This window comes from Geotrypetes seraphini, chromosome 1 (assembly GCF_902459505.1).
Source record: "Geotrypetes seraphini chromosome 1, aGeoSer1.1, whole genome shotgun sequence".
Classification (NCBI taxonomy): Eukaryota; Metazoa; Chordata; class Amphibia; order Gymnophiona; family Dermophiidae; genus Geotrypetes; species Geotrypetes seraphini.
The window spans coordinates 9843163-9862387 of NC_047084.1; the positions used below are offsets into that span (position 1 = coordinate 9843163).

The window sequence follows — 19225 nt, forward strand, 5'->3', positions numbered from 1 at the left end:
TAAGCTACAGTAAGCACTAATGCATGCTTATTGTAGATTAAAAAGGCACTATCACAGGACACGCTCAGGTATCCCATAGTAGTTTTAGGATCACGACATGCTTCCCATGCACTAAAAATATAGATTTTGGGGGTAGAGAGTAGGCATGCCCTGTGCTAATCAGTTAGAACAGTTACATTGCCACCTGCTGGCTGATTAACACAAGGTTAGCACGGGAGCCCTTACAACTTACTAAATAGGTAGAATTAAGCTAATGTCCATGCTCTAATTTGGAAATTAGCACATGGCCATTAATTAAAAAAAAAAAAAAGAATGAAAATGCAGTAATTTTACAGCCATGCTAAAAGTGGCCTTAGCACATGGAAACCCATGCCCTAGTATTACAACAGGCCACTTTTTAGTGCAGGGCCCCTAAATGAATTACTTCAAATTGATGGTGTGTAAATTTTAATAAATATGTAAAAATAAATAAATAAAAATTGAAGACTGAATATATGGCCCATTCAGCCAGCACACATGATTCTCCAACATTGCTTTGAGACCAAATACCTTTAATCTGCTAATCCCCTTGCTGAGGTTAAGAGACTTTTACTAATTTTTGTGATGCCTGAGTTTAATTGCAAAATGATAGCAAAGTTCACAGCAACTCTTGAAATGTTGAGAATCAAATGTTATTTTACCTTCCTCTGCAAGGCAATTCATATTTCATTCAAACATGTGAAAACTCAGATTTAAATTTCAGTCTGACCAAGTCTGCCAAGTCTTAGAGTTCCAAACCAGGTCACAAATTACTTGTCTCTACTTTGCTTGTCACAACAATGTAGTTAACACCCTAGTGACTACTACTACTACAATAACTTCTTATCATTCCTGTAGCACTGCTAGACATGCAGAGCTGTACAATCTCTGCTCAATAAATACTGTATCTACAGTCTAACCAAGACATGCAAATAGGACAACTCATCATGCAATCAGTGAAACTGGATGCTACATTTAAATGTAGAAATTTCAAATCTCTTACCTGACTGCCCAAAGATGCCACCATCATATGAGTAAGAAGTTTGGCTGCAAACATGGAACAACGGCTGGAGCAGAACAAATTTGAAAGGATGGCCAGAACAAATCCTGAAGGGAACAAAGAATATCTTATTAACATTACATCATTGACTTGTAAATAATGATAAAGCCTAGCTGGGCCATTCAGTCTGCCTAGTGCAGGGGGTTAGCCACATGTGGCTCTTTTCCCATGTGGCTGAGGCTCTTCTATAGGTAGGCCCCCCAGACTTACCAAAGTATCTGGTGATCCAGCGTTGGTCTTCGTGACATGCTCATGCTCCTACCTCATGCTCCTACCTCATTGAGGCTGCTTTCTAAAATGGCTACTGTGATCCCTCGCTGCAGCTTATGATACTACAGGAAATGCCGCAAGCAGCCGTGAAAGGCCACAACAGCCATTTTACAAAGCATTTGCGAGGTGGCAGGAGAGAGGGCCGTACTCCTGCCACAGGAACCTCCACCAGGTACCTCAGTAGGCCCAGGAAGGGGCTACCAATACAGGTAGGACTGGAGGGAGGCAGGAGCATTGTGGGGTTGAGCTGCCATGAGAGGGTCATGCTCCTGCCCCAAAGACCCCCTCCAGCTGGACCTAGTTCCAAAGTAGGTCCCTGAAGGTGGGAGAATCGTGTTGTTGGGAGGGAGATCAAAGATTTGGGACCTAGAGAGTGGAAAGAACTTTGGCTATAGTTTGGGTGAAGGAGGGATAAGAGGTGCAGAGACCAACAAGGGGTTGGAGGGGAGAGAAGCTAGATCTTGGAGAGGGACGAGAATGAGAGACCTGGACTATCTCAAACCCCTTCTCTACCCATTGCAGCTCTTTGTAAATTTTGAGTCAGACATTTAGGATAAAATGGCTCTTTGCTTTAGAAAGGTTTTTGACCCCTGGTCTAGTGTATTATTCAAAGAAAAGGAACTTAGAAAACTACTGTATGGAAAGTATTGGTTTACCAAACTCATTGATTTCTTTTGAGGGGCAGAGTCTCCAAATGAGTTAATTTTGCATATATTATGAGATGAATGCACATACTCATAAGTCATGATATGTTAGGTATGAACACAATCTTTTCAAGTTATTGCTAGTAATTTTTATTTAATTGGCATTGTGTCAAAGATTGTTTCCTTCCTCATGGGGCCTCTCCTACCCTATTGTTTGTTTAATATTTATTATATTTTTTGTCTTTGGGGAAGATCCTCCAAAGGATTGATTTTTATTAGCAAACTTATTTATTTAGATTTATACCCCATCCTCCCAGAAGAGCTCAGAATGGGTTACAAGTTTACATATATAATAAAACATAACAGGGTAAATATGTTCATTTTATTCAGGTGACCATGGCTGGATAGAAATCATAAAGTCAAATTCAGTTCCAACAAAGCTTATAACAGAGTGGATACCCCAGAGGGAGTGAAAAACATGAAAAAGGATCTGCAATAGTTGGAAGAATGGTTTAATGTCTGACAACTCTAATTCAATGCACAGAAGTGCGGTGATGCAATTAGGGACAAGAAATCCGAGGGAGATGTATGTGCTGGGATGTGCGAGGCTGATATGCATGGATGGGGAGAGGGACCTTGGAGTGATAGTGTCTGAGAATTTGAAGGCGACAAGGCAATGTCTAGCCAGAAGGATGCCAGGCTGTATATAAAGAGGCATAGCCAGCAGAAGAAAAGTGGTATTGATGCCCCTGTATAGGTTATTGGCAAGGCCCCAGTTGGAGCATTGTGTTTAGTTTTGGAGACCATATCTGGCTAAGGATATAAGACGACTTGAAGTGGTCCACAGGATGATGACAAAAATGGTAGGGGGTTTGCATCATAAGACATATGAGAAGAGACTGGAAGACCTGAACATGTATACTCTAGAGGAGAGAAGGCAAGGGGTAATACGATTATAGACAATTAAATACTTGAAAGATATTAATCTTTTCCAGAGAAGGGAAACTGGTAAAACTAGAGAGTATAAATTGAGATTGCAGTATGGTAGACTTAGGAGTAATGTTAGGAAATTCTTGTTCAAGGAGAGGGTGGTAGATGCCTGGAATGCCCTCCTGAGGGAGGTGATGGAGAGGAAAATGGTGACAGAATTCAAGAAAGCATGGGATGAACAAAGAGGATCTCTAATTAGAATATGATAGGTATACATTGAAGTACTAAGGCCGAAGAGAGAGAGGAGAGAAGGGGAGCAGGAAGCAGAGGAGGCAGGCAGCGTTGGTGCTGAGCACCGAAGAAAGCAGAAGGAAGTAGGAGGACAGTAGGCTCGGGGTAGCGGCGAGAGTTCGCTCCGCCCCCCCCCCACGCGTCACAGGCAGCGCCGGACTCCCCCTTGAAAAGGGGAGGAGCCAGCGCGGCACACGCGGTGCCGAAGAGAGAGAGGAGAGAAGGGGAGCAGGAAGCAGAGGAGGCAGGCAGCGTTGGTGCGGAGCACCGAAGAAAGCAGAAGGAAGTAGGAGGACAGTAGGCTCGGGGTAGCGGCGAGAGTTCGCTCCGCCCCCCCCCCCACGCGTCACAGGCAGCGCCGGACTCCCCCTTGAAAAGGGGAGGAGCCAACGGCGCCCAGCCGTTCGGCGCGCGGCGAAGACGAGCGCTACTCTCAAGAACACCAGAGGAGAACAGACCGGTAAGGAACCGACAAGCACAGAAGATAAGGAAGAGACAGACACAAAAGAAACCAACCCGCACATACAATCAAGGTGAGGTAGAGCAGAGACAGCACACACGAGAGAGACAACAAGGCAAGAAACACAAGGAAGCAGCAGGTAAGGAACACAAGCACACAAAGGCACAGGCACTGTAACACAAACAGACTCACTCAAATAGGAAGACTGCAGTCAGGAAGTCAGAAGGTAAGGGGGAGGTAGGATCAGTAGGAAAAAGAGCAGCAGTAGGTCACAACAAATCACTCAAATAACCCACGAGTGAAGCACGAAATGGAAGCCCAAGGAAGTCAGAAGATGAGCTTTCCTGTCTTCTGTATCGACTGCAATATGTATGACTACCTCCCTTCGGGGATCCAGGCATACATTTGCGATCGATGCATGGAGATGGATAGCTTGAAATGTCAGGTAAGACTATTGGAGGGAACAGTGATGGAACTTGAAGACAGAATCCGAGCACAGGAGAAGATTCTAGTGGAGCACAGCCCAAACGACGAGGTCAAGGATCTAGAAATGTTCATAGAGGAAGCCCATCAGCACCACGTAGAGATCCCAGGGCTGGAAAACTGTACTCAGGAAACCCAAGTGAGGAGAGAAGACACCCATGCAAACACAGAAGAAAATGAAGACGAGGTAGGAGACAACCGCACACCAGGAGGAATAGTGAGAGCACAGGAAGATGTCCCCCCACCCAAAGAACAGGAAACAATTTCAAGAGTATCATTGGAGGAAGAAGACAGGCCCTACTCCAAGGACGTGGACCTACGCCCCCCAAGGAACTCCCGAATAAAGAAGATGGGGATCTTCGTAGGCGACTCCATTATACGACACGTGGACAGCCACACCGCAGGAGGAAGAGAGGACAGAGTCGTCACCTGTCTGCCTGGAGCAAGAGTAAAGGATGTGACCAACAGGATCTCCAGGATCATAGATGGCGCACGGGGAGTGGACACCGCTGTGCTTATCCACGTAGGAACAAATGATGTGAGCGGGCGGAAGTATGACAGGGAAGAGCTGAAGGGCCAGCTCCGCTCACTCGGAAGACAACTGAAGATCAGGGAGGTGAAGGTGGCCTTCTCTGAAATCCTCCCTGTACCAAGAGCAGATGGAAAGAGACAAGGGGAATTGCAAGTGATCAACGCCTGGATGAGACGATGGTGCGAAGACGAAGGCTTCGACTTCGTGCGCAACTGGACGGCGTTCTGGGGAAAAAGTAAATACTACAGAAGGGATGGACTACACCTCAACAAGGAAGGAGCAAGAGTTTTGGCAGGCAACATGAAGAAAGCAATAGAGAAGGCTTTAAACTGAAGGACAGGGGAAAGCCGACAGTCGACCACCGGTCGATGGCACGGACAACAGGATGCCCCGACGTAGGAACAAAGGACTACTACTCATACACAAGAGAGGTCGACCTCACAGCCAACAAAGGAGAACAAGCAGGAAGGGACAACTCAGACACAGGAGGGGATGACCACACAGCAAACATGGGAGATAACACAGGAGCAGTAAAGGATACCGTAAATGAAACTGTAAGGACAGCCAAGAGTAGAAGGTCCAAAAAGGTAACACGAAGGGAACTTAGATGTATGTATACAAATGCTAGAAGTCTAGGAAACAAAATGGGAGAACTAGAGACGATAGCAAGACATGAGAACATGGATATCATTGGCATAACAGAAACATGGTGGAATGAAGAAAACAAATGGGACACAGTACTACAGGGATACAAACTATATAGAAGGGATCGAGAAGGGCAGAAAGGTGGAGGTATTGCCCTATATGTTAAGGAAGGAATAGATTCTGTTGGAATGATTACAACAGACAGGAAAGAGAAGCTGGAGTCCCTCTGGATCAAAATTCCTGGTCACAATGGCGCAGATACAAAAATTGGCCTTTACTATCGTCCCCCAGGACAGGCGGAGGTCACTGACTCAGAAATGATGGAGGAAATCAAACAAGTATGCAAGACAGGCAATGTAGTTATATTGGGAGACTTCAATTTCCCAGGAATAGACTGGAAACTAGGAGCCTCCAACTGCGGCAAGGAGGCCAAGTTCCTGGAGGTGCTAGGGGATTGCTTCCTGGAGCAAATGGTAAAAGAGCCGACAAGAGGCGACGCCACCTTGGACTTGGTCCTAAATGGTCTCACCGGACCGATAACAGAAGTAGAAGTCATGGTTCCACTGGGAACGAGTGATCACAATGTAATCAACTTTAAACTTGACATCGGGAAAGGGAAACATGCCAAAACCTTAACCACCACCTTAAACTTTAAAAAGGGTAAATACGATTGCATGAGAGCCATGGTAACAAAACGACTCGAGAAGATGGTGGACAAACTTGAAACAGTAGACCAGGCATGGTGCCTATTGAAAAATACTATTGCAGAAGCACAAGATCTCTACATTCCGAGGATTTCCAAAGATCGGAGAACTAAAGGCAAAGGAGAACCAGCATGGCTTACCATACAGGTGAAGGAAGCCATAAAAGAAAAGAAAGACTCTTTCAAAAAATGGAAATGCACGAAGACAACCGAAGCCTGGAACAAACATAAAGATGAACAGAAGAAATGTCACAAGGCGGTGAGGGATGCAAAACAGGACTATGAGGAAAAAATAGCCCGGGAGGCCAAAAACTTCAAGCCCTTCTTTAGATACGTGAAAGGGAAAAAACCTGCAAAAGAGGCAGTGGGACCCCTGGACGACATGGGAAGAAAAGGGTACATCAAGGAAGATAAACAAATCGCAGACAAACTAAATTCCTTCTTTGCGTCTGTCTTTACGAAGGAGGACACCTCAACAATACCTGAAGTGGAGAAACTGTTTACAGGAGAAATAAAGGACAGCCTCACCACAGTTGAAGTGAACTTAGATCAGATATACTACCAGATCGACAAACTTAAAAGTGACAAATCCCCTGGACCGGATGAAATTCACCCGAGAGTCTTGAAGGAATTGAAGGTCGAAATCGGAGAGTTACTGCAAAAACTTGCAAACCTGTCAATCAGAACTGGTCAGATACCAGACGACTGGAGGAAAGCGAACGTCACGCCAATTTTCAAAAAAGGATCGAGAGGAGAACCGGGCAACTATAGACCTGTGAGTCTTACATCTGTCCCCGGCAAGATGATTGAATCACTGATCAAGGATAGCATAGTTCAGCACTTGGACACACATGACTTGATGAAACCCAGTCAACATGGATTCAGGAAAGGGAAATCGTGTTTGACGAATTTACTCCAATTCTTTGAGACCGTGAACGAGCAAATTGATAGTGGAAAGCCGGTGGACATAATATACTTGGACTTCCAGAAAGCATTTGACAAAGTTCCACACAAAAGACTTCTTAGGAAACTACAAAGCCATGGCATAGAGGGAGATATACAAAGATGGATAGGCAAATGGCTGGAAAACAGGAAGCAGAGAGTGGGCATAAATGGGAAGTTCTCCGACTGGGAGAAAGTGACTAGTGGTGTACCCCAAGGCTCGGTACTTGGGCCGATCCTTTTTAATATTTATATCAATGACCTGGAAAACGGAACATCCAGTGAGATCATCAAGTTTGCAGACGACACAAAACTCTGCCGGGCAATCAGATCGCAGGAGGACAGTGAGGAACTCCAGAGCGATTTGTGTCGGTTAGAAAAATGGGCGGAGAAATGGCAGATGAAGTTCAACGTGGAGAAATGCAAGGTAATGCATTTAGGCAGTAAAAATAAGGAATACGAGTACAGAATGTCAGGTGCAACTCTGGGAAAAAGTGAACAAGAAAGGGATCTGGGTGTACTGATAGATAGGACCCTGAAGCCGTCGGCACAATGCGCGGCAGCGGCAAATAAGGCAAATAGAATGTTGGGCATGATAAAGAAAGGAATCTCGAGTAGATCGGAGAAAGTTATAATGCCGCTTTATAGGGCAATGGTCAGACCCCACTTGGAATACTGCGTCCAACATTGGTCTCCCTACTTAAAGAAGGATATAAAACTGCTGGAGAGGGTGCAGAGACGAGCAACTAAACTAGTGAAGGGTATGGAGAAACTGGAATATGAGGATCGACTTAAAACACTGGGATTGTTCTCCCTTGAGAAAAGGAGACTGCGTGGGGATATGATCGAAACCTTCAAAATACTGAAAGGAATCGACAAAATAGAGCAGAAAAAACTATTTACATTGTCCAATTTGACACGGACAAGAGGACATGAAAGGAAGCTAAGGGGGGGCAAGTTCAGGACTAATATCAGGAAGTTCTGCTTCACACAGAGAGTGGTTGACATCTGGAATACTCTCCCAGGGGAGATTATTGCGGAATCGACAATCCTAGGCTTCAAAAGCAAACTAGATGCATATCTCCTTGAGAGAGGCATATAAAGATATGGTTGGCTATAAAATAAATACACTATAGTATACAACCCGTAGTGGAGAAATAATAATCGTAAAAGCTCATCAATCCCCACTATATTTTGAAAAGTGCAAACAATATTACTATCTAACTAGAGGGGCCTCAGTTAAGGAGCCTACGCAAGTCATAGACTCTGACCGCACAAGTCTGCGTAGATTTTTCAACTCCTTTGCTCCAATCATCGGCAACCCTCCAGTCCCTAACTTTCACTAAGTTTAAAATTCTAAATTTTATTATACATAAGTTTTAATACAAAAATTACTCTCTAAAAAAGTATTTAACTTCTTCAATTTTCAATTGAACAGTGTGAATGCACTATTACTTTAAGGTGAGACTACATTTTAACATCAAAGTGTTCATGGTAGAGTTTAAAGTTACTTAGCTCCAACCAGACTGTGTATTAACAGCGAATTGCTTCCAAACATGCCAACGTGGCCAGCGTTTCGTGGAAACTAATTACATCCACTGCTTCAGGGCCGATTAATGGAGCATGCTGTAAAAAACAAATTAAAGTTAACCAAGCAACTCAGTAGTGTGTATAGTAGTTAAATAAAGAACAACACTTGCCTGCTAGAATGTCTCTGCACAGGAAAAGTCTCAATGTAATAAAAAATGGCGACAGCCTCTTTTTCAAGAGAATTGTTGGCGTCCTGACGTCATGAGTAAGATCGAATTACATTAAAGTTACACAGACCATGAAGAATGTATCCAACAAACTAACATTCATAAGATTACAAAAGAATGTTAGTAAAAGTGTTGCCATTCCATGTGTTTGTTAAGACCACCTGGACATAAAGATTGTAAACGGGTGATCCAGCGTTGCTCGTGTTGAGCAAGCATGCGACGAAAGTTCCCACCCCTTATGTTAGGTCGTACTATTTCTATAATGGTCACCTTCAAAGAGAAAAACTCATGTTTTTGATCAATGCAATGTAGCCCCATCCATAGCTAATCTATTTATGGACTGTTTTGAGAAACGTTGGATTTATTCATCCCGATTTTTTGCTCAGATTAAATTCTGGACGAGATATATTGATGACATCTTTCTCATTTGGAATGGAGGATTTGCTGAATTGGAAGGTTTTTTGACCTATATTAATAACTGTCATCCTAAGGTTAAATTTACACATACCTCCAGTGTTTGCAGCATCTCTTTTCTTGATGTTCTGGTTACAAAGTTGCAAACTGAATTTGCAATGTCAGTTTATACTAAACCTACTGACTGCAATTCTATATTGCATTTTTCCAGTGCTCACCCTGAACATCTTAAAAAGAGTCTCCCTTTTTCCCAATTTCTGCGTATTCGGAGAATCTGTACATCAAATAGTGAATTCAGATCTCAGGCTAATCGTCTGAAAGAAAAATTTCTACGACGAGGTTACCCATTGAAGATTGTCAATACTGCTTACAAGCGAGCGTACTATAATCATCGTGAACACTTACTATCTGATAAAATCATTGAAAGTGCTGAGTCACCGGAAAAAATTATGACATGCATACTTACCTATTCAAAGAACAGTTACCTTATTGCTAACAGCTTAAGAAAGCATTGGGAAATCCTCACAATAGCGGGGACATTTAAAGATTATTCCCTGAGGATAGCCTATCGGAGAAATAGGAACCTCAAAGAAATATTATGCCCCTCTATGCTGAGAGAATGCAGGGACACTCAAGCATTCGGAGATGCAGGGCATTTTATGTGTGGGAATTGCCAGATGTGTCCTCTTATGGATTGCAGTAACTGTTTTATAAATCCCAAAGATAATAGGAAGTATATGTTAAAACATCATTCAGATTGCAAAACTCAGGGGGTGGTCTATATTCTGAGATGTCCGTGTGACCTCCTTTATGTCGGTCAAACTTCGCGAAGATTAAATATTCGTTTGACCGAACATAAAAGCAACATTAAGAATTTAAACAGAAACGCCCCTTTAGCTAAACATTGCATTGATCAAAAACATGAGTTTTTCTCTTTGAAGGTGACCATTATAGAAATAGTACGACCTAACATAAGGGGTGGGAACTTTCGTCGCATGCTTGCTCAACACGAGCAACGCTGGATCACCCGTTTACAATCTTTATGTCCAGGTGGTCTTAACAAACACATGGAATGGCAACACTTTTACTAACATTCTTTTGTAATCTTATGAATGTTAGTTTGTTGGATACATTCTTCATGGTCTGTGTAACTTTAATGTAATTCGATCTTACTCATGACGTCAGGACGCCAACAATTCTCTTGAAAAAGAGGCTGTCGCCATTTTTTATTACATTGAGACTTTTCCTGTGCAGAGACATTCTAGCAGGCAAGTGTTGTTCTTTATTTAACTACTATACACACTACTGAGTTGCTTGGTTAACTTTAATTTGTTTTTTACAGCATGCTCCATTAATCGGCCCTGAAGCAGTGGATGTAATTAGTTTCCACGAAACGCTGGCCACGTTGGCATGTTTGGAAGCAATTCGCTGTTAATACACAGTCTGGTTGGAGCTAAGTAACTTTAAACTCTACCATGAACACTTTGATGTTAAAATGTAGTCTCACCTTAAAGTAATAGTGCATTCACACTGTTCAATTGAAAATTGAAGAAGTTAAATACTTTTTTAGAGAGTAATTTTTGTATTAAAACTTATGTATAATAAAATTTAGAATTTTAAACTTAGTGAAAGTTAGGGACTGGAGGGTTGCCGATGATTGGAGCAAAGGAGTTGAAAAATCTACGCAGACTTGTGCGGTCAGAGTCTATGACTTGCGTAGGCTCCTTAACTGAGGCCCCTCTAGTTAGATAGTAATATTGTTTGCACTTTTCAAAATATAGTGGGGATTGATGAGCTTTTATGGCTATAAAATAAGCCAGGTGTATACCTAGCAGGGCCTCCGCGTGTGCGGATCGCCGGACTTGATGGACCGAAGGTCTGATCCGGAGATGGCGCTTCTTATGTCAATTCGGTTTAGGATGGGCTTCGGGAGCCCCAGCAATTTAGAACATGAGGACAATGCTGGGCAGATTTTCATGGTCTGAATCCTGCAAAAGTTTGAGATAGCTGAATAGGCTGAAGTGAGTTTCGACAGCAACTCCAGCAGTTGGAACCCAAGGACAGTACCAGGCAGACTTCTAAGGTCTATGGCCCAGAAATAACATAGAAAATAAGACACTTTAATTTAATAATGAAATTGCTATGCATGTGATAAAAAGGCAGACTGGATGGACCATTCAGGTCTTTATCAGCTGTCATTTACTATGTTACAATGTTGCAAGACAAAGGTCCCTTAGGTGTGCAAAAACATCATTGTTAAACACAGATGAAAATGTCCTTCCTCCACATACAGGAGCACCTCCTAGGGCTAATGATTCCATATTGTCTACGGAAGTTCAAAATGTTGCTACTTACTGGTGCTATTCAGTTGACATGCCTAGCACATCTTGGATTCTTCCTTAAATGTGAACAGTTAATATTTGACTGTGTAGGAAATTCAAAAGTTGAGATTTGTTTGGTTGCTCTTGAAATTAACCAGACAAATCGTTTCATTATTGGCCCCTCACCTCACTGCATTAGTATTTGCTTTGTTTTTGCCACTAGCACAGATTGTAACTTTTGTTATGATTGGTTTCAAGTTTCAAGTTTAATAAGTATTTGATTAATCGCTTATCTTATATACTAAGCGGCATACAATATAAATTGATAAAAACAAATTAAAGATACAAAAACCAAACCATGACAAACAGAAAAACGAGAGGGAGAACGACAATAAAATCAAGAAAAAGATGGGAAAGGGGAGAAACAAAAGGGAAGGGGAATCTTCTTTCTGGAGCCATTTCGTTGAGGGACAGAGCTCAATGCTAGGACAGGAAGCCTGTGCACTTTGGGAATTCTGACTTCACTGAGTAAGAACCCTCAATTTTCAGCTAAGCTTGCAGTTCCTTATTATCACTCACAAGTCCCACAGAATACGTGGAGGGGCATTAATCAAAAGAAAAGTCTAAGTCCGATTGAGATTTATGACGCTAGATGCCCCAAATTGGCAGTAGTAAAATATCCATTCTTGAAAAATATGTCTAGAATTTTTTTTTATTTTTTTTAAATCATCTATCTGGACGTTCCGACCGCCAGTGCGTCTATCTTTATACCAAATTTCGACCAAAAATTCGTACAAGTCCAAAACTCCAAGAACAAGACCATTTGGATGTGCGAGGGGCCAGCATTGTGATGGGCTGGCCACCCAGACATGGCAACAGAGTAGTGGGGCACCTTACAGGACACTGCTATGAACTTAAAAAAAAAAGGGTGCCACATAAACATCTCACCAGAACTCCCTTATAGGATATGGTGAGCCCCCCCAAAACACATTATACTCCCCTGTCTACAACCACAATAGCCCTTATGGATGCAGGTGGCATCTATATGGCAGTAGAATAGGGTTTGGTTTTTTTTGGATGGGATCACATTTTCCACCATGAATGTAGTGGTTAGAGTGGCCTATGGGCCTGGGTCCTCTCTATGGTTACAGTTTGGCCCACATCCCGCCCAAATACCGCCCTAACCACTCCTCCAGATATGCCCTTTATAGCTCTGGGCACACAGCGGCATTCAGAGGCCTAAAAAGTCCCTGATTATGTCCAGAAATTTGGTTCATAGACAAAACCGTGGAAGACAAAGGCGCGCGCCGACAACTGAGCGCAAGACGGAGGCGTGCGCCGAAGAAAATGACAGTTTTTAGGGGCTCCGACGGGGGGTTTTGTTGGGGAGCCCCCCACTTTACTTAATACAGATCGCGGAGGCGTTGTGGGTGGGTTAGGGGGTTGTAACCCCCCTCATTATACTGTAAACTTAACTTTTTCCCTGTTTTTAGGGAAAAAGTGAAGTTTTCAGTAAAACGTGGGGTGTTACAACCCCCCAAACCCCCAACAACGCCCCCACAATGCGGCGCGATCTGTATAAAGTAAAGTGGGGGGGTACCCCCCACACACAACCCCGTCGGAGCCCCTAAAAACAGTTATTTTCTTCGGCGGTTCTGACCTGACACCAGAAATTTGGTTTGATTATCAGAACTTGGACGACCTGCTTTTTAGGTCATCCAAGAGACAACTAGGGCTGGTTTTTAGACGTATTTAAGTTTCAATTATGAACATCAGAAACACTTTCCCCGTTTGTAAGCACTAAGTCCAGTATGACTCTATCCTGCATAGGTTCAATTACCAACAGCTGGAACAGTTCTCCTTGTAGAGAATCCAGGATATCCTTACTACTAGAAGACCCTACAATAAGGATAACCCAATCAATATTGGGCATGTTAAAATCACCTATTAGTAAAACTTCCCCTTTTCTAGATATCTTCTGAATGTCTACTATTAAATTTCTGTCCTCATCTTCCATCTATGAAGGAGGCCTGTATATCACTCCTGTGTAAATATATTTACTGTTCCCTCTTTCAGAATACTGGAACCCATCAGGCTATATGTTGGAAATGAAGACAGAAAACTGACAGGGTTGACAGTCAGTCTAGAAGAGGCAGATTGATAGGCTTAAGAGCGATAAATCCCCAAGACCGGTTGGCATCCCTCCGAGGGTCATCAAGGAACTGAAAGGGGCTATAGCTGAACTGCTTCAACTAATAGACAATTTGTCGATCAAATCGGGAAAGATTCCGGAAGACTGGAAGGTGGCGAATGTTACGCCTATCTTCAAAAAAGGTTTGAGGGGAGATCCGGGAAACTATAGACCAGTGAGTCTGATCTCGGTACCGGGAAAGATGGTAGAAGCGCTGATAAAGGACTCCATCATTGATCACCTTGACGGACACGGTCTGATGAGGACCACCCAGCACGGTTTCAGCAAAGGCAGATCTTGTTTGATGAACTTGCTGTACTTCGAGGGAGTAAACAGGCAGATAGACAAGGGCGACCCGGTCAACATTGTATATCTGGATTTTCAGAAGGTGTTCGACAAGGTTCCAAATAAACGACTACTTCGGAAAATTGCGAGCCATGGAATCAAGGATGAAATACTTATGTGGATTAAAAACTGGCTGGAGCATAGAAAACAGAGAGTGGGGGCAAATGGACAATACTTGGACTGGAAGAGCGTCACCAGCGGGGTGCCGCGGGGCTCGGTGCTTGGACCCATGTTCTTCAACATCTTTATAAACGATCTGGACATTGGTATGACAAGTGAGGTGATTAAATTTGCGGACGATACGAAGTTATTCAGAGTAGTGAAGACACAGGGGGATTGCGAAAATCTGCAATGTGACATAATCAAGCTTGAGAAATGGGCATCGACATGGCAAATGAGGCTCAACATGGATAAGTGTAAAGTGATGCATGTTGGTAACAAAAATCTCATACACAAATACAGGATGTCCGGGGCGGTACTTGGAGAGACCTCCCAGGAAAGAGACTTGGGAGTTCTGATTGATAAGTTGATGAAGCCGTCCGCGCAATCTGCAACGGTGGCGAAAAGTGCAAACAGAATGCTAGGAATGATTAAGAAGGGGATCACGAACAGATCGGAGAAGGTTATCATCCCGCTGTACCGGGCCATGGTGCGCCCTCACCTGGAGTACTGCGTCCAGCACTGGTCCCCATATATGAAGAAGGTACGGTACTACTCGAAAGGGTCCAGAGAAGAGCGACTAAAATGGTCAAAGGGCTGGAGGAGTTGCCGTACAGTGAGAGATTGGAGAATCTGGGCCTCTTCTCCCTTGAAAAGAGGAGACTGAGAGGGAACATGATCGAAACATTCAAAATGCTGAAGGGAATAGACTTAGCAGATAAAGACAGAATGTTCACCCTCTACAAGGTAGGGAGAACAAGAGGGCACTCTCTAAAGTTGAAAAGGGATAGATTCTGTATAAACGTAAGGAAGTTCTTCTTCACCCAGAGAGTGGGAGAAAACTAGAACACTCTTCCGAAGTCTGTTATAGGGAAAAACACACTCCAAGTATTCAAGACAAAGTTGGACATGTTCCTGCTAAACTGGAACGTACGCAGGTGAGGCTGGATTCATTTAGAGCACTGGTCTTTGACCTGGGGGGCCACTGTGTGAGCGGACTTCTGGGCACGATGGACCACTGGTCTGACCCAGCAGCGGCAATTCTTATGTTCTTATCCACAGTGTCTCTTCCTTGCCGTGCAGATCCTGCAATTGTGTGGTTTTAATATGATCTTTAACATATAACATTACTCCCCCTGAGAGGCCTTAGGTGCCTGGACCAATCAGAGTCTTAGGCCTCTCAGTGCATCCAAGGATGCACCAGGAAGGGGAAGAGGCCATTTTGAAGAGGCGGGCCTGCTGGCTGGAGGGAGTAGGCATCCCTCTGTCAGTTCTTCAATGCTAAGGTATGGGGGGGGGGCGCAGGGGGATGTCAGGGAGGTTGTCGGGAGGTCCTTCACCCTTAAGATATGAGGGGGGCATGGAGGGGTTGTCAGTGGACCCCAGCAGCCTATCAGTAGGAGTAAATAGGCATCCATCCTGCCAAGGCACAGGAGTGTGTGGAGGGGGTCCAGGCAGCATAAACTGAGGCAGGACGGAGTGGGCATCCCTCCTACTGATCTTGTACAGGGTGAGAGGGAGGCTGGGCAGAAGCAGGTGAGGGGGTGTCAGCAGGAGGGGGTCGTTCCCTTCTGCTGCTCTCCATGCTGGTCAATCAGCTGAGCCGTCAGAACTCAGGGAGACCTACAGCTCAGTTGATTGGGGCAGGTAGAGCAGCCTTGACAGAAGGAAGGGGCTGTACCTAATGATTACTCTTCTGAACAAGCGCCAGGAACAGTTCCTCCCCCTGCCCCCCTTTTTACTGGTGATTCTCCGCACAAATAGCATGCATATAATTTGCATGCTTTTATGCTGAAAATTGCCCGTAAAAGTCAAATCGCCCCCACTATGACCACTAAATCAACTCGTTGGATTTTACTGGCAAGTTTTAAGAATCCAGCTCTAAGTGTTTCACCCCAGGTTGTATACTATTTTGAACCCCAGAATCTGTGCCAAAGTAATATCCAGTTAAAATCACATACCAGTAAACTTGAAGAATGAAAACACCTACACCAGAAAACAAACTTTGTACCAACTGACCTGAAATACAGATGAATCCAGCGGAGAAGAATGTTTCATTGTATGAAGAAAAATTGTTTATCTGAGCATACACCGAGTAAATTGACATGTGAGAGCAGGCACATTCTACATAGTCAGATGTATCATCCACCACTTTGCAAAAGTGATCATCAGACACCCAGCTACACAGGGAACAAAAAGAGACCCTGCTTCAGGCAAATCACATTTAATGAGTTCAAAATGCTTTGACTTTAACACTGGCTTTTAAAGGCTGGTGAGGTAAATGCTCTGACCCTCATATAATTCCTATGAGCATCAGAGCATTTACCTTGCTGTCCCGTGGTAAAAAGGTCTACCACAGCTTTATAAAAGGAACCCTAATAGAACAAACAATTACCTTTACTGCCTAAATGCAGATTTGTTTAAATTTTAATTCTGTCATTTTATATGAGGCATGCTGCTTTCATTTCATTTCATAATTTTACATCACCAAAAAAAGGACCCAGCACACTTTACAATGTCTTACAAATGTAACTTATTAAAGTGAAATTCATATCAAATTATGTTATATTATTTTCTATATGTCAGTCTATATATTGGAAATATATAGAATGACATCATGCGTATGCTTTGGAATTGAAGGAAGAAACTTTTATGTTGATCAATTATCTTTTTATAACTTAATTATGTTAGTAGATTACTTGGATATGTAGAAATAAAGGTCAGCAAACAAATATAGGTAACACATTTTTATTTAATCTTGACTTGCTTTGGAGGGCTATGCTGTCTTCCTCTGGTTAGGACAGTATAACTTTAGAAAACTGGTCAAAATGTCCTACATCCTGTTTGTTGACCTGGATTTTTACCCTTTGTGAGGAACACACATTAATGATTTGAACAATGCATTCTTTTCTTGAGATTTTCCTGTATATTTAATACAATATTCTTTCTACTAGTTTTTGCCTACGTGAGACCTCTGGTGTTCCTATTGTGTTACATTACAGTATCAAAAATTACTTTTGGTAGTAAGTAGAGTTTGTGCTGTTACAACTTTCTGCCCTGTCCTGACATGAAATTTATAACATCTAATTCAACATGCTTCATAGTTCTAGTTAAACTTTAGCTAAGCCAAACTGTAGGAATGGTTCCTTCCTCACTCTGGGGTTAGGCCTCACTGATGTCAAGAAGCCTGAACCATCTTCTGCAAGAAAAAAATCATCTTTGCTGTCTGCTGCCTGCCAGATGCATTCTGGGTATGTTTACAAGAACGTGTTTCTAGTCAGGACATCAGCTGAGTGATACATGCAGCCCGTGTGAATCTGGAGGAGGTATGTGCTGCTATGATGTGTGTGTTTCTTCTCTTATCTACGGAGGTGCCTCTCAAGGTTCCTGTACAAAAAAGCTATTGATTCATGTTCTGTTTTTGGATTGGTCCTAGAGGGCTCAGCTGACGACCTAAGGAGAAAGGTATCTAAAAAGAATTAGTCTATGCTGGGATGTGAGGAAGCTTGGATCCAAGCGTAGGTTTCTCTGCACACCGCAATATTAATAAGAACTGATAAGTTACCTCTTATGACCGGCTCTTGGCTGCGAACACAGAACTGCTTTTTAAACAGATCCGGTTTCTAACACATAAAGAACTGTGGCAGACATACATTACAGCATCTTCCGGTGACAAACTGACTGCTCCCGATCAGAAGAAATTCTATCCACTGCTGCGCTGAGGAAAATAGATAAATTCCCTCTCCGGAGTCTGCTGAGGCATAATCTCAAAAGGGTGAGATAAGGAATTATCTTTTCTATCAGCTGGGCTAGATAGACTTTTGGCTATGGATAAGGAATGTTAAGATCCCTTGGTGATATGCTTTAATAGAGTACTGCTATTATCAGGATTTATTTCTATAAGGAATTATGCCTAGTGTGTAAGAATTAATCATATTTACTAATTACTTAGCGATTACTATATAATAATTTATGTGCTGAGATACTGTATATATTCAGATATATTGTGAACAATAATTAGTTATTATTTACTGTTAGCTTGTGAATTATATTTTTATATCTATAATAAAATATTTCATATAGCTCTGGTCTTTGTATTAGTAGAAGCTGGCAAATCAACCGAATTCGTGGGTGTAGTTATGGGATCTCCTAGAGGCGAGATGTGCATATGACTTGTTTATATAGCACTAATTAGTTGTACCCATAAATCCACTTACAAAACACACTAAAAAGTTAGCAAGAAAACGTTTGCTAATTTAACTCCCTTAATACAGCTAGGCGGATACCTTGCATAAGCCCAATAAAATGGGAACAGGGGCACACTCTCTTATTTCTTTGTTGAGAGACCAGAGCCAGGACTAGGAATTTTCCTAGAAGGCTGAGCAAGCTATGCACCAGATTTATATTCAAAAATCCACACCACAAGGGTAATTTTTCAAACAAGTTGCAACTATGTACAGTCTTTCTCCTCTCCTCCAGCAATAGCATTAGTTGCTTACTTTATTTCCCTTAATTATTCAGACCACTAGGTAGGTGAGGGTACTAGATACACAGTTCACACCTACTGTTCAGATTTACAGATGATACAGATTTATTACAGATGGTACAGTTTCAGGTTTCTCCAGCATCTGGATAGTAGACACTTGGCTCCTATGGATGTAATGATATTATTTAATAGAACCTTTTGCCTCAGAGATATATATAATATGGTGCCTGGTTGTTATAGCAGGAAACCTTGAATGACATTCTCCTTTGTTAGGATTTTGTAGGGGTGTAGTGGTTCCCCTATCCTCTACATTAAAACAAAGTAGCAACTGCCTGTATGTGCTAGTTCTGGTTCTTGTCTCTAATCCCTATGAATCATTACTCTTGGATAAGTGCCTCTGTGTTGTCAACCCTTCTGGGTATGATAGGCTGATTTCTAATTCAGGATGCTGCTGTAGACATTGTAGATGGGATCATCCTGTGAATGAAGGTTAGAGGTAGGAGACAGGACTGAAAACAATTTAGGATGGCATGGGAATGAGTTTATATTCTCAGAGGGAGGGCTAGTGCTGCCA

At 42.8% G+C, this 19225-nt stretch overlaps 1 protein-coding gene across 1 annotated transcript in view; it reads right to left on the bottom strand.

Annotated features, from left to right (window-relative positions):
• The window catches only part of ADGRV1 (adhesion G protein-coupled receptor V1), a 786618-nt gene that overhangs the window by 323920 nt on the left and 443473 nt on the right, over positions 1-19225 (bottom strand). Inside the window, exons 82-83 of the mRNA XM_033919809.1 lie at positions 16185-16345; positions 1022-1125 (exon numbers count right to left, since the gene is read on the bottom strand). Coding sequence (XP_033775700.1) covers positions 1022-1125; positions 16185-16345 — 265 coding nt within the window. The remainder of the gene's footprint in view (positions 1-1021; positions 1126-16184; positions 16346-19225) is intronic.